Below are 15917 nucleotides of genomic sequence, written 5' to 3'. Positions count from 1 at the left end.
TCGATGGCTGGAAGTGCAGAAGAGGATGGGCGAGACTCCATCAGCTCACTAAGATCCTGACTTGGCAAAATAGACACAGTTTCATGATAGACTAGATGGTGTTGTAATATATAAATCCTACCATTGGGCCTTTTGTGTGTAGTTTGGTAGTGAGTATTGTGTAATTCCCTCCTTCCATTTTCTTACTGACTCTGAAAAGACTCATAAGCCATGATTATTATACTACTTAGTGTGATTGGAAGCACCACATGGTGCAGAACTCTGAACTGAATGATGTAAGTATGGTCAAGTGACTAGTCTTTGGGCCTGAGAAGTTTATTGAGATTGGATGGGATAGGTGTAGGGAAATATAAGGGAAAGAACATTTTTTAATGGCAGAAATTTGCTTTATTTTGTATTTCATAGAAACATTTATAAATTGCCAAATATTTTACCATCATATCAAAAAAAGTAGAATTTCTGAGAGAAGTTTGAGGTCTACCATTTATTCTGCTGGCATTGTAAAGGGATGTGGGTTCTGAAAATAAGTATAGCATGCAAACATCAGTAATGAAAAAGAGACCTACTGCCTGTGACATTCATTTGGTGGAAGAGTTCTGCTGCTTTGAGGTATTTGTAAAACTTAACCAGAGCAAATGTTATTTAGTTCAATTTGGGGGGATAAGGTAACTTAATTTTTTGTCTTGTTTTGTTTTTGAGATAGATCCTCACTCTGTCACCCAGGCTGGAGTCCAGGGGTGTGATCTCGGCTCACTGCAACCTCTGTCTCCCGGGTTCAAGTGATTCTCCTGCCTCAGCCTCCCAAGTCGCTGGGATTACAGGTGCCTGCCACCATGCCTGGCTAATTTTTGTATTTTTAGTAGAAATGGGGTTTCGCCATGTTGGCCAGGCTGGTCTCGAACTCCTGACCTCAGGTGATCCACCCACCTTGGCCTCCCAAAGTGCTGGGATTACAGGCATGAGCCATGGCACCCGGCCAACTTAATGTTTCATAATGTCTTATTTTCTTATTTAACCTCATTATTGGGATGTTGATTTACAGTGAAGAATCCATTGCATTAGTAAGGGTGATACCATAGTATTTTGCTTCCTGGGTGAACTAGCTTTGCTGATTTCTGTTTGTTAACTAGGCCTTTTGATATTTTTGTAGACAATCTGCTTCATCTTGATTCTGCGGCATTCCAAACTGTGGTATCCTTGGGGGCTCTCTTAACATTGCTATGGTGCAGAAGATTTAAAATCAGGTATGGCTGTGGGGCCAGAAGTCCCTCAGTGAAATTTTCAACTTAAATCTGCCTTATACTCTCTGATTTATCATTTGGGTTTCTTTTTTTGTGGTGGCCTTTTAGCTGATGTTCACAAGGAATAGAGTCACGTGATGTATGAAGGGAAACATATACACTTCTCTGAGGTTGACAATAAGCCCTTGTGCTCATATAGCCCCAAACTGTGCAAGCAGAGGCGACTCAACGGCTACGCCTTCTGTATCAGACACGTTCTGGAGGACAAGACTGCCCCCTTCAAGCAATGTGAATATGTGGCCAAGTATAACAGCCAACGCTGCACCAACCCCATCCCCAAATCAGAGGATCGTAGGTAAGGGCTAATCATGAGACTCAATCCTTGATTTCATTAACAGGCTTGGAATTTTTTCTTTTCTTGTTTTTTCTTCTCTTTTCTCCTGTTCCTCATTTCTCCCTCCCTCCCTTCCTCCACTTATATAAATATTGAATTCTGGGGGTAATCTAAGTAAACTATGGAATACTTTTAAAGATGACATATGGCAGTTTTTAAAAATAGAGTAATACATTTGGGGGATTACTTAAAATATGTTTCAGTGTCTTCTTTTTAATTGATTTCATGGACTTCTAGAATTTTTAAAAGATTTTTTTTTCCCTCAAAGTTGCTGCTTGAAGTCTTAAAACGGATTTGTTTGGTTTGTGGCCTTATAAAGTAATTCCTGATTCTCTACCTAGTTTTCTCATTTGCCTAAATGAGAGAAAATTTTAAGAACTAATTAGGTGTTGTAATTAATGATAGTAATTTTGGAGTTTAAAATCTATGCCTAGAAGTTAGTAAAGGATATATACTTAAAAACATTTTTTTAAAACTACTTGGCTCATTTAGATTTATTTTCTATCAGACTTCTCACCAGTGTTTGGCATGTTTTATAACCTTACCTTTTTTGATTAAAAAGTGTTCCAAATAGAGTATGTTTACCATAATTTGGAAACACTATTTTCACATTAAGGGTCCGTTTTGCCACTAGAATGATGAGTTTATGCTTTGCTGACTGGAATTGTGTTTAAAGGAGTCTTATACTGGTTATTCATCTTTCGTATTGTTAGGAAAATTTACACTATCTTTCATATATAATCTCTTCTCCGTGCCTCTTTTTCTTCAGTTCTCCAGAAACTATATAGATCATTGAGGGACTTCATGGAGAGATACATGCTTGTTTCCCAAAAGTTTCAAGATACTTGTTATCTCTAGGTAGAAAATTTGAATCTTAAAACATACACACAACCTTCATCCATGTTTCTATACATTAGCAAATGTGACTTGCATAAATTGCTTGGACAGGAATCAGATATTTTATGTCATGAATACTTTTTATGCTTGCAGTATGAAATAAATAATTTGTGTTGGTGGAGATCTCACCAAAATGAGTACAAATAGTTTAATGGGGATTTAGGGAATACTCTTTTAGAATTTCTAATGAGCACTTAAGGCTTCAGATTACAATACCTGAAAGTTAGAAACAGCTGCTTAGTGGGGCAAGAAATAAAATTTTAATCTCAGGTGAGAAAGGGACCTGTGTATTAGGCTAAATATATCTATCTAGTTAGTTTTTAGCAGACTGAAAATGGTAATTTCTTACTGCTGCCTTTTTTTAACTTGAAGAATGGATGAGCTTGGATTAATTTTTTTTTTATATCAAGCCCCATTGTAAACACATTTCTAAAATTTTATCTTAAAATCAGCTTATCATGGTTACAGTTGTCAGTGTTGGATTTATTTTCAGTTGAGCCAAAGCAGGAATTATCTTAATAGCAGCAAGCACTGAGTGTGATGGCTCACACCTGTAATCCCAGCACTTTTGGAGCTCAAGGCGGTGGATCGCTTGAGCTTAGGAGTTCAAGACCAGCCTGAGCAACATGACAAAACCCCATCTCTACAAAAAATACAAAAATTAGCCAGGTGTGGTGGTACATGCCTGGAATCCCAGCTACTTGGGAGGCTGAGATGGGAGGATTGATTTAGCCCAGGAGGTCGAGGCTGCAGTGAGCAGTAATTGTGCCCCTGTACTCCAGCTTGGGCAATTGAACAAGACCCCATATCCAAAAAAAAAAAAAAAAAACGAGAATTCAAGTGAGAGTCCTTATGAATTTCTTCAAAATATTCTCTGACGCAACTGTATTCACCTTTGTCTTTGAAATAGTTTGCTCTTTTGAGAACAAGATAAGGGAAAGGACTTTCATGTTTCTATCTCAAGAGAAGCTGTGCTTAGTAAGTGCTATTTTTTGATGGCGTCTCACTCTGTTGCCCAGGCTGGAGTGCAGTGGTGTGATCTCGGCTCACTGCGAACTCTGCCTCCTGCGTTCAAGCAATTCTCCTGCACCAGCCTCCCCAGTAGCTGGGATTACAGGTGCACACTACCACGCCTGGCTAATTTTTGTATTTTTAGTAGAGATGGGGTTTCACCATGTTGGCCAGGATGGTCTTGAACTCCTGACCTCAAGTGATCCGCCCGCTTCTGCCTGCCAAAGTGATGGGGTTACAGGCATGAGCCACTTCGCTCAGCCGTAAGTACTAAGTTATAAATTTGTATTTCTTTTCTTTTTTTTCTTTGAGATGGGGTCTCATTCTGCTGCCCAGGCTGGAGTGCAGTGGCATGATTGTAGCTCGCTACAGCCTTGAACTTCGGGCTTCGAATGATCCTCTTGCCTCAGTCTCCCGAGTAGCTAGGACTACAGGCACAAGCCACGTGGCTGGCTGAGTTTTGAAAAATTTTTGTGGAGATGGAGCCTTACTAGGTTGCCTAGGCTTCTTTCGAACTCCTGGCTTCAAGCAATCCCCCTGATTTGGCCTCCCAAAGTGTTGGGATTATAGACATGAGCCACCATGTCAGGCCAAATTTATTCTTTATTAAATTTTTTCCTGTTCTTGGAAAACTTTTTGGTTAGTGCAATTATCCCAGCTGCCTCTTTCTTTGCTGGCCATTGCTTTGTGAATCTGTTCTGTTTTAAGATGTGTATGGGACCTACCTCAAACCTGCTAGGGAAGGACATGTGTGCGTGCGCGCACACACACAGTGTAGATTCTCTTTGCTGGCTAGAAACCTTTTTCTCTTTTTCAGTGACTGCACATGACAAAGAAAGCTTTTTCTTAAGAGGCCTGTCTTAAAGAGTGCATCTGATAGATGTATTTCTAAGATGAAGCAACAAAATACACATATTCTGTGTGTATGTGAGATTTTCTGACTATTTGGTGAATCTGTATTTTTAGCAATTACTAAAAAAACATTTTTATGATGAAGCCCAGTGAATTTGAGGATTGACATTTTTTACTTTAGTGGTCTTTTCCCAAACTGTGTTTGTAGAGCTATCACCTATATGCTACAATAAAAATAGGTTCTCTTTTGTTTTTGTTTTTGTTTTTTGAGGCTGAGTCTCACTCTGTTGCCCAGGCTGGAGTGCAGTGGCACAGTCTCAGCTCACTGCAGCCTCCACCTCATGGGTTCAAGGGATTTTCCTGCCTCAGCCTCACAAGTAGCTGGAATTACAGGTGCTCGCCACCACACCCCACTAATTTTTGTATTTTTAGTAGAGATGGTGTTTCGTCACGTTGGCCAGGCTGGTCTCAAACTACTGACCTCAAGTGATCCACCCGCCTCGGCCTCCCAAAGTGCTGGGATTATAGGCATGAGCCACCTTGCCCGGCTGGTTCTGTTTTCTTGGATTTTTTTTTTTTTTTTTTTAACTGAGACAGGGTCTTGCTATGTTGCTCAGGCCAATCTTGAACTCCTGGCCTCAAGGGATCCTCTTGCCTTGGCCTCCCAAAGTGCTGGCCCTGGGTTTCATTTTCAAATAACTTTGGGAAACACTGCCAGATGGGTACATTTTCCTCTTGGATCTTCATAATGTACGATATACAAAGTGCTTTGAGTAGTTGCACATCAGTAACAAAAAGCAAAATCCTTCTTTAATTTTGTTTAAGCCAGCATTTTCCAAATTTATTTAAGCATGGAGTAGTGGGTTTTTTTTGTTTGTTTGTTTGTTTTTGAGACAGAGTCTTACTCTGTCTCCCAGGCTGGAATGCAGTGGTGCAGTCTCAGCTCACTGCAACCTCTGCCCCTGGGTTCAAGCGATTCTTGTGCCTGAGTCTCCCGAGTAGCTGGGATTACAGGTATCTACCATCATATCCGGCTGATTTTTGTATTTTTAGTAGAGATGGGGTTTTGCCGTGTTGGCCAAACTGGTCTCGAACTCCTGGCCTCAGGTGATCCACTTGCCTTGGCCTCCCAAAGTGCTGGGATTACAGGTGTGAGTCACTGCACCTGGCCCTTTTATAGGTTTTAAAAATAGCATGAAGAGTATGAAGACCACAATAAATACCTACCTTTTCAATATCCACACAGATGAAAATTTACAAGCATCAAGACCATCCAGGAAAACATGATATCAACAAATGAAATAAATAAGGCACCAAGGACCAATTCTGGAAAAACAGAGATATGTGATCTCTCAGACAGAGAATTCGAAATAGCGGTTTTGAACTTAATTTTGCTCATTTTTTTTTTTTTTTTTTTAAGTTTCCACAGGAAAAGTCCATGTCAAGATGGCATCACTGGTGAATTCTCTCAAGCATTTTAAAAAATTATTTTTATTTTATTTTTGCATAAGTTACTGAGGTACAGGTGGTATTTGGTTACATGAATAAGTTCTTTAGTGGTGATTTGTGAGATTCTGGTGCACCAATCACCCAAACAATATACTTGCTCGTTGTTGAAGACTAATGAGAGTCTTCATGAACTTTGATTCAGCTGGAAAGAGTCTCAGACAAGTTAATCAATTTCTATAAAGCTTAGTTTCCTCGTGTGCATTAAGGGCATTATTTTAGTGCCTACAGCAGGTAGATACTACAGGAGATAATTCGTGTACTTACATCTGGCTACTGAAAAAGACATTTCACCTATAACCCCATGAGTCATCTTTTACTTTCTTGTTTCATTCTCTCTTTCCTTCTGTCTCTTTCTCTCTCTCTGTATATATGTGTCTAAAGCACAGTAGACACTTGACATTCTTGAGGGTTTTATGTCATGAGAGCTTTGTGAATCTCCAAATACCTTAATGGCCTTAGAAAATATATATCTTTTTCTCTATAAGAGAATTTTAAGTGATGTTTTAGACTCTTGATGAGTTACTTTGTATGCTATGAATAGAGAATAACAAAGCCATGTGAGAAGCAATAGCTGAGCAGTTATCCAGGGCCACTCAGTCACTGAATGACTTGCTTCTGTCTGGCCACCCCTGTGCATGTACAGTTCACATATTTGCCTCATCAAAATTACACTGACTTTGAGGATTGCTTGAAAGTAGTAGAGGTTTGCATGTTAAGTCGCTGGCTGCCAAGAGTCACTATAGTGATGCAGTTTGTAACGTATTAGGATTCATATGTAGTTTTATGTTCTACTTTAAAAAATATGTATCATGAATATCTTCCCATGTATGTGTGTATTTTAAAGGTACTGCAACAGCCACCTGCAGGTACTTGGCTTTATCCCGAAAAAAGAGAGGAAGAAAAAGAATGATCCTATAGATGAGGTGAAGGTCAGGCACCAGATGGATACCATGGCCTTTAGCCTGACAGTGCCCACGTTGGCCTTGAAGATGCCCAACGGACTGGATGGAATGTCCCTCTCTCCACCTGGGGCAAGGGTCCCTCTCCACTACCTGGAAACTGAGTTGGAAGACCCATTTGCTTTCAACGAGGAGGATGATGACCTAAAGAAAGGGGCAACTGTGAGAAAGAAGTTGCAGAGCAAGTTGGCCCAGAATCGGCAGCGCCAGAGAGAGACAGAGATTTTAAAAGTTCGACAAGAGCACTTTAGTCCCCCTCCTGCACCTTCACAGCAGCAGCCTCCGCAGCAGCACTCCCACCTGTCACCTTTATCCACTTCTTTAAAACCTCCAGCGCCACCGCAGGGTTCAGTCTGCAAGTCACCTCAACCTCAGAACACCAGCCTACCAATGCAGGGAGTGGCACCCACCACACACACTATAGCACAAGCACGGCAGTTGTCTCACAAGAGGCCTCTGCCCCTCCTGCCATCCAGTAGGGCTCCCACTGTGGACCCACCCAGGACTGACCGGATCCTCATGAAAGCCACAGCCTTCTCTCCACACTTCTCATGTATAAGCCGACTGCAGAGACTGGTGAAACTGTGCACCCAGAAACATCAGTTGGACACTGATCTGTTTCCCCATTTAGGTGAGTTATCTATTTTATCGTATCATAGATACATAATATGACAGAATGTGTTCTGTTGTGTGGAGCTTCCCTTTCATAATCACCCCATATGTGATGGGGGTGGAATCACAATGGGGCAGAGCGGTGCAATGGAAGATTCTGTATTTAGGTAGACCACCTTAAAATAAACACAGTCATCCCTCTACATGTGTGGTGGATTGGTTCCTGGACTTCCCTCAGGTACCAAAATTTGAGGATGCTCAAGTTCCTGATATAAAACAGCATAGTATTTGCACATAACCTATGCACATCCTCCCATATTCTTTAAATCATCTCTAGATTATTTATAATACCTAATATAATGTAAATGCTATGAAAACAGTTGTTATACTGTATTGTTTAGGAATAATGACAAGAAAAAAAGTCTGTATATGGTCAGTACAAATGTAATCTTTTTTCTCAAATATTTCTGATCAGCGATTGGCTGAATCCACAAATGTGGATCCCATGGATACAGAGGGCCAACACTGGAGGGCGTAATACTTGCTGAACAGGATACAGAAATAGGAGTTGGGAATTTAGAATTCCACACATAGCTTTTATTTGTAGTGATAGCAGCATTAAAAGACAGTTGTGTTTGGTTGTATGCTTTTATGAGTTTAGCACCTGTGCATCCAGTGAAGTTCTTTGCGTGTCTTATTCTAGGAATGATCATAGCATTGTTGATATCTGCTGACAGTTTTAAAACATTTTTTCCTGTTTAAAAAATTCGCAAGGCAGTACCTGTTAATGATTTAAAAGTGAGAAAATACAGGGAAAACTTGTAATTTAATGTAGTCACATGTCTGTTTTTCTTTTGTTGCTTCTGAATTTCCTGTCTTGCTGAAGAAAACTTCCTCGATTCCAAGTTTATACAGATATTCTATGTTTTCTATTAATAGTTGGATTGGTTTTTATCATTTAAACCTTTAATTCAGTTGAAATTTATTCTCAAGGCCGGACGCGGTGGCTCAAGCCTGTAATCCCAGCACTTTGGGAGGCCGAGGCGGGCGGATCACAAGGTCAGGAGATCGAGACCACAGTGAAACCCCGTCTCTACTAAAAATACAAAAAATTAGCCGGGCGCGGTGGCGGGCGCCTGTAGTCCCAGCTACTCAGGAGGCTGAGGCAGGAGAATGGCGTGAACCCAGGAGGCGGAGCTTGCAGTGAGCCAAGATCGCGCCACTGCACTCCAGCCTGGGCAACAGCGTGAGACTCCGTCTCAAAAAAAAAAAAAAAAGAAATTTATTCTCAAATGCAATATGAGCTATGATTTTCACTTCAGGAAAAATTATTTGCATAATGTGACAGCAATAGAAATATGAGCAAAGATAGAACATGAAGAGATGTGAATAGTCAGTAAACAAATGAATACCTCAATCCTCTCAGCAGGCAGGAAATACAAATTAAAGCGACAATGAATTACCAGATTGGCAAAAATGATATCCATTGTTGGTCAGGGTCGGGATATGGTATCTCGTACATTGCTGGTGAGTAATTTAGCAATATCTACTAATTTAAAATGTATGTATAGGCTGGGCTTAGTGGCTCATGCCTGTAATCCCAGCACTTTGGGAGGCTGAGGTGGGCAGATCACTTGAGGTCAGGAATTTGAGACCAGCCTGGCCAACATGGTGAAACCCTGTCTCTACTAAAGTGCAAAAAAATAGCCAGGTGTGGTGGCGCGCACCTGAAGTCCCAGCTACTTGAGAGGCTGAGGTGGGAGAATTGCTTGAACCCGGGAGGTGGAGGCTGCAGTGAGTCGAGATTGCGCCACTGCACTCCAGCCTGGGTGACAGAGTGAGACCCTGTCTCAAACAAACAAACAAACAAACAAAATATATTTGTAGCCAGTGGACTCACTTTTGGGGCACTATCCTGTGGATTAAAAAAATCAAAATGTAAGGATGTATGTGCAAGGATGTTCACTGAAACATTGTTCGCAGCATTAAAAACCTGCAAAGCAACAATTATTGATAGGAAACCTTGACTAAACTATGGTTCATATGTGTTTTATGAAATATTATGTAGCAGACTGGGTGCAATGGCTCATACCTGTAATCTTAGCACTTTGGGAGGCCGAGGTGGGAGGATCACTTGAGCTCAGAAGTTCAAGATCAATCTGGGCGACACAGTAAGACCTCATCTCATTATATAAAAAAAAGAGAAAAGAAAAGAAAGAAATATTATACAGCTATTAAAAAGAATGAATGAGGCCGGGCGTGGTGGCTCATGCCTGTAATCCCAGCACTTTGAGAGGCTGAGGCCGGTGAATCACCTGAGGTCAGGAGTTCGAGACCAGCCTGGCCAATATGGCAACACCCTATCTCTACTAAAAATACAAAAATTAGCCTGGTGCATGGTGGTGCGTGCCTGTAATCCCAGCTACTTGGGAGGCTGAGGCAGGAAAATTGCTTGAACCCAGGAAGTGGAGGTTGCAGTGAGCCGAGATTGTGCCATTGCACTCCAGCGTGGGCAACAAGAGCGAAACTCCGTCTCAAAAAAAAAAAGGAAAATGATATCTGTATCTTTTGACCAGGATGTGTCCATGGTATGTTAAAAAGTAGAAAAAAAAATCAAGAGGTAATTATTATCCCATTTTGGTAAACATAAACAAAGTAAATAAACAGGGGATATCAGTATATTTATTGATTAAGTATATGACTGTTTGCCTGATTGGTGTGAGCAAAGGTAAAAGTATAAAAGGATATATATTTCCAGGCTGTTAACATCAGCTACCCTAGGGAGGATGGAATTGAACAGGGTGTATTTTATAGGAGATGGGAGTGGTGACTTTTCTTACAGCTTTTTGTTGTTTAACCTGTTGTTTAACCATCTGTGACTTTTTGTGATTAAAATACAAAAGTTAAAAAATTTATAAACAAAAATAATAAAACACTCCAAGCCATATTAATACCCATTTGTTAATACCTTGATATATTCTTTCCAATATATAAAATTGGGTTCTTACTATACATGCTGTTTCGTAACCTGTTTTAAAATTTTTCATACTAATGTATTTTCAAGTTGGTAATTTTTAATATACAGTGTAATTTATCATGACTGAATTCTGTCTTCCATTTAAGTTGTATCCAGTTTATGTCCTTGTAAACTGTCGTAGATGTATATAGCCTTAAAGTAAAACAATTATTGCCACATCTTTAATTTTTTTCTTCAAATAGATTGTTAATTCAGCCTAAAAGTGGAATTGCTGATTCAAAGCTTTAGCTTTTAAAAAAAACAAAAAAAGTTTTGATATATGTTGCCAAATTTTTCTTCAGAATTATTTTGTCAGCTTATCTTCTTTAAGCAGTGTGTGAAAAAACCAGTTTCTCTAAATCTTTTATCAGCCCTGGGTAGTATTATTATGTTATTGCCTTTGCAAATTAGATAGAAAATCTGCTTAAATTTACATATCTTAGTGTTTCTCAAATATTTGGTTTTAGGATCCTTTTCACTTAAAAATTAATAAGGACACCATAAAGCTCTTGTATATGGGTTGTATCTATTTATACTGTATTAGAAGCTAAAACTGAGAAATTTAAAATATAATTTTTTTTTGGAGACAGGGTCTTGCTGTGTTGTCCAGGCTGGAGTGCAGTGGCACGATCATGGCTTACTGCTGCCTTGACCTACTGGGCTCAAGCGATCCCCTGACCTCAGCTTCCCAAGTCACTGGGACCACAGGCACATACCACTACAACTGGCTAACTTTTTTTCAAATTTTTGATAGCGATGGGGTCTCACTATGTTGCCCAGGCTGCTCCTCCTGTCGTGGCCTCCCAAAGTGCTGGTGGGATTACAGGCATAAGTCACCGTGCCTGGCCTGTCAGATTCTCTTTCAAATAAAGATGATGATGAAGGCTGGGTGTGGTGGCTCACGCCTGTAATTCCAATACTTTGGGAGGCTGAGGTGGGCAGATCATTAGATCAGGAGTTCAAGTCCAGCCTGGCCAACATGGTGAAACACCGTTTCTACTAAAAATACAAAAACTTAGCTGGGCATGGTGGAGCGTGCCTGTAATCCCAACGACTCGGGAGTCTGAGGCAGGAGAATTGCTTGAACTGGGACCCGGAAAGCAGAGGTTGCAGTGAGCCAAGATCGCACCTCTGTACTCCAGCCTGGGCTACAGAGTGAGACTCCATCTCAAAAACGAAAAAATGATGATGAATGAGAAAAAGCAGTTTGGTCAGGTTGCAATGAAAACAGTTGTGCAAGTCCTCTTCCTCAGGACAGCTGTCGCTGTCATACTTCCTTCCTCTGCAGCAGATTCACATTTACACACACAGAATAGTATCAAGACATGTGCTCGGGGGCGATTTAATAAAAATAAATAATCTTTAATGAACAAGAATATTCTCAAATAAAAATCCTTTACAACTGTGAGGTGTGGTATCAGGAATACTGTGACTCCTAGTAAGTCTGATGCCACTGCCTTGATTCATGGTAATTAAGGAGCCTGTAGTTTTACCCATCATTGCTTTTATACCATCCGTGTAAGTGTCAACACAGTGAAAAAGGCAAATAATGTCTTAATATTATTTTGTTGAAAATAGTTTTGAGGCCAGGTGAGGTGGCTCATGCCAATAATCTTAGCACTTTGGGGAGGCCAAGACAGGAGGATCACTTAAGCCCAGGAGTTCGGGACCAGCCTGGGAAACATAGTGAGATTCTTTCTCTTTTTTAAAATTTAAATTAAAAAAAAACTTTTTAGAAAGAAAATAGTGTTGACCTATATACTCCAAGAATATTTCAAGGACTTCTGGTGATCTGTGGACCATACTTTCAGAACTGCTATTTTGGATTAATAATACAGTTGAGTATTTGTTCATATGATTTTTGGACATTTTGTTTATTTTGACTTTCACTTCTTCCATCCGTATATTTATTTTCTATTGATTGGTAAGAGCTTTTTGTACATATATTATATTTGTTGGAAAGTCTCTCCCTCGTCTCCTTTGTTTTTTGCTCCAGGGTATCTGTTATAGCCAGGCACAGTTGCAAACTTGTAATCTCTGCTACTTGGGAGGCTGAGGCGGAAGGAGCCCTTAAGTCCAAGAGCTTATGGCTGGCAGTGAGCTATAATCATGCCACTGTGACAGAGCTGAGACCCCTGTCTCTTAAAAAGAAAAGAAAAGAAATATCCATTGTAGGGATTTAAAAGTTAAAATTTTAATGTATTCTCTTCTTTAAGATTTCTTTCTTTTGAGGCTGGGTTTTGATTTGCTTGCTGCCTTGTTTGGATTCTCTTCATCACAAAAATGTGTAAACCTATTCACCCATATTTTCTTTTAGTCCTTTTATCATTTCATTATTTGCATTTTAGCTATCTAGCTGGAACATTTAGACATTAGTTTTGAGGCAGAGATCTAACAATTTTTTTAAAAGTTTGCCTCTAATTCCAACACTTACCGGCATCATCTACTAAATTTTTATTTATAATTTCATTTATTTCTGGATGCTGATAATTTTTTAGCTTTTGAAATGATGAAATTTTATGTCATCTTAGGGGCTGATTTTTTAATTTTTTTTTTTTTTTTTTGAGACGGAGTCCTGCTCTGACACCCAGTCTGTAGTGCAATGGTGAGGTCTCAGCTCACTGCAACCTCTGCCTCCCGGATTCAAGCGATTCTCCTGCCTCAGCCTTCTCAGTAGCTGGGACTACAGGCGCATGCCACCACATCCAACTAATCTTTTGCATTTTTAGTAGAGACAGAGTTTCACTATATTGGTCAGGCTGGTCTTGAGCCCCTGATCTTGTGATCTGCCTGCCTCTGCTTCCCAAAGTGCTGGGATTACAGGCATGCGCCACTGTGCCCAGCAATTTTTAAATCATTTTTAAACAGAATAAAAACATACAGAAAAAGTTTTCAGCCTTTTACATTTTTTTTTCTTTCTTTTTTTGAGATGGAGTCTCGCTGTGTTGCCCAAGCTGGAGTGCTGTGGCACGATCTCAGCTCATTGCAGCCTCTGCCTCCCAGGTTCAAGTGATTCTCTTGCCTCAGCCTCCTGAATAGCTAGGATTACAGGTGCACGCCACTACACCCGGCTAATTTTTTGTATTTTTAATAGAGATGGGGTTTCACTGTGTTGGCCAGGCTGGTCTTGAACTCTTGACCTCAGGTGATCCACTTGCCTCGGCCTCCGACAGTGCTGGGATTACAGGCGTGAGCCCCTATGCCCGGACGCCCTTTTAAATTTTTAAAAATGCAAACATATTGGAGGGCCTAAGATTTCAAAGCAAAGGTTATTTTGGGGAAACCAGAAATAGCAATGCATATACTCTATAACCTTATGACAAAGTATAGTCTGTATTCATGTCAGCAAAGAGTACTTAAATAAAAACTCAGTCTTATTAGTAGCTTTTATAGTCCTGTCTGGGCTAGTTATATGAGTTAGTTACATTAAAACTAGTGATAATGAAGCCAAGATCAAAGGTTTGCTTTATTGGACAGTTAGTTTCACAGCAGGAAAAACACTTCCATCTTAGTTTTTATGACTTAGATCTTGACTTCTTCAGAGAAAGTATAGGTGTCTTAGTAGAAATTATTCTATTGAAACAAATAAAAGATAACTCATGTTCTGTTTTTTACTGGTGCCTTAAATGCCACTTTGAAGAACTTTACCTTTCAACACACTGAAGTTGATGCTGTTGTGATCATTTAATTGCTTTTTTACCTTTTCCCCCTACAAATTATTAATTATTTCAGTTGAGAGAAAGTAACTCATTTTTAAAGGTGACCTGACATTTTAGATAGTCATCTTAGAATTAGATTTGAAGTTTCTTTATGCCAATTGCAATGTGTTATTTAATCTTAAGCATTTATAATTTGCATTTTAATTAACCTTAATTTCCCTATTTGGCACATGTAAACTCATTTAAACTATGGAAGCAATCTGTGAAGTCCTTTTTAATGTAACTGTCTAATGAGGATACTCTTAATTTTTGAGTTTCTCAAGAAGGAAGATATAAATAAAATACTAGTTATCAAGGTGTCTAGTAAGTTTCATAGAGGTATGAATATGTTAAACTTACATAGTCCCACATACTGTTACACTTTAGGCTGTGCAACATCAGTCTTTATTAAGACCTCTTCAAGATATAAAACTTCTTTTTTTTTTTTTTTTAAACTTTTAGAGACAGGGCCTTGCTCTGTCACCAGGCTGAAATGCAGTGGCATGATCATGGCTCACTGCAGCCTCAACCTCCTGGGCTCAAGGGCCAATTGATCCTCCTGCCTCAGTCTCCTGAATAGTTAGGACTGCAGTCATGCACCACTCAGCCTGGCTAATTTTTAAGTTTGTTGTAGAGTCGGGGTCTTGCTGTGTTACCCAGGCTGGTCTCTAACTCCTTGCCTGAAGTGGTCCTCCTGGCTCAGCATCCCAAACTGCTGGGATTACAAGCATGAGCCAGTACACCTGGCCAAGACACAAGACTTTTAAAAGGGTAAAACTTTTATGTCAGGAGCTAAAAATTATTCAGTCATTAAAAATTATAGCATTTGGCTGGGCACAGTGGCTCATGCATGTAATTGCGGGACGTTGGGAGGCTAAGGCAGGTAGATCACTTGAGCTCAGGAGTTCGAGAGCAGCCTAGTCAACATGGCAAAACCCTGTCTCTACAAAAAGTACAAAGATTAGTTGGCCATGGTAGTGCTGCCTGTAGTGCCAGCTACTCTGGAGGCTGAGGTGGGAGCATCACTTGAGCCCAGGTGGTCAAGGCTGTAGTGAGCTGAGATTGCACCAGTATGCTCCAGCCTGGGCAACAGAGTGAGACCCTTTAACAAAATATTAGTATACACTATGTTTATCCACTTTTCCTTCTAACCTTGTTTTATGTAACGGAGCACAAAGTCTGACATTTTTTGTTTAAAATAATTGAAAGAAATCCCAAACCTCATTAGTAATAGAACATTACCATCCCACCCTTCCATCTTCCCATGGAAGGTAAGAACCAGGGAATGGTTTGGGAGAGGAGGTTGGAGTGTTTCTGCCTTTGACACTTTATCGTAGGGCCCTTCTTGGTTGAAATGTAGAGTGACTCCATCTGTCCTTTTTGACGTTTTTCTTTTTGTTGTTGTTTCATAAAACCTTTCAGAAGCGGGTATTAACCTTTTTCTTGCCTGAACGTATATTGAGCTGCTTTTCTCACCCTCTTGTTTGTATTTTATGTTTTTCTGACATCATTTTAGTGTATGAAGTTTTGATACTTAAAGAAATTTTGGCCGGACGCGGTGGCTCACGCCTGTAATCCCAGCACTTTGGGAGGCCAAGGCGGGTAGATCACTTAAGGTCAGGAGTTTGAGACCAGCCTGGCCAACATGGTGAAACCCCGTCTCTACTGAAAATACAAAAATTAGCCAGGTGTGGTGGTACTCACCTGTAATACCAGCTACTTGGGAGG

At 40.1% G+C, this 15917-nt stretch overlaps 1 protein-coding gene across 5 annotated transcripts in view; it reads left to right on the top strand.

Annotated features, from left to right (window-relative positions):
* Positions 1–15917, top strand: part of INO80D (INO80 complex subunit D) — a 95658-nt gene that overhangs the window by 20241 nt on the left and 59500 nt on the right. For 3 of the 5 annotated variants that reach the window (XM_015432623.4, XM_015432621.4, XM_015432622.4), the window contains exons 2-4: positions 1151–1244; positions 1441–1596; positions 6749–7494. In XM_015432623.4, the coding sequence (XP_015288109.1) occupies positions 6846–7494 (649 nt within the window). In that variant the 5' untranslated portion in view covers positions 1151–1244; positions 1441–1596; positions 6749–6845. Of the gene's footprint in view, positions 1–1150; positions 1245–1349; positions 1597–6748; positions 7495–15917 lie in introns of all 5 variants that reach the window. The other 2 variants (XM_005574035.4, XM_005574038.5) reach the window with 1 other exon arrangement.

Source organism: Macaca fascicularis, chromosome 12, assembly GCF_037993035.2.
Source record: "Macaca fascicularis isolate 582-1 chromosome 12, T2T-MFA8v1.1".
Lineage (NCBI taxonomy): Eukaryota > Metazoa > Chordata > Mammalia > Primates > Cercopithecidae > Macaca > Macaca fascicularis.
The sequence above is the reverse complement of the archived record's forward strand: the minus strand, read 5'-3'. Positions and strand labels throughout refer to the sequence as shown.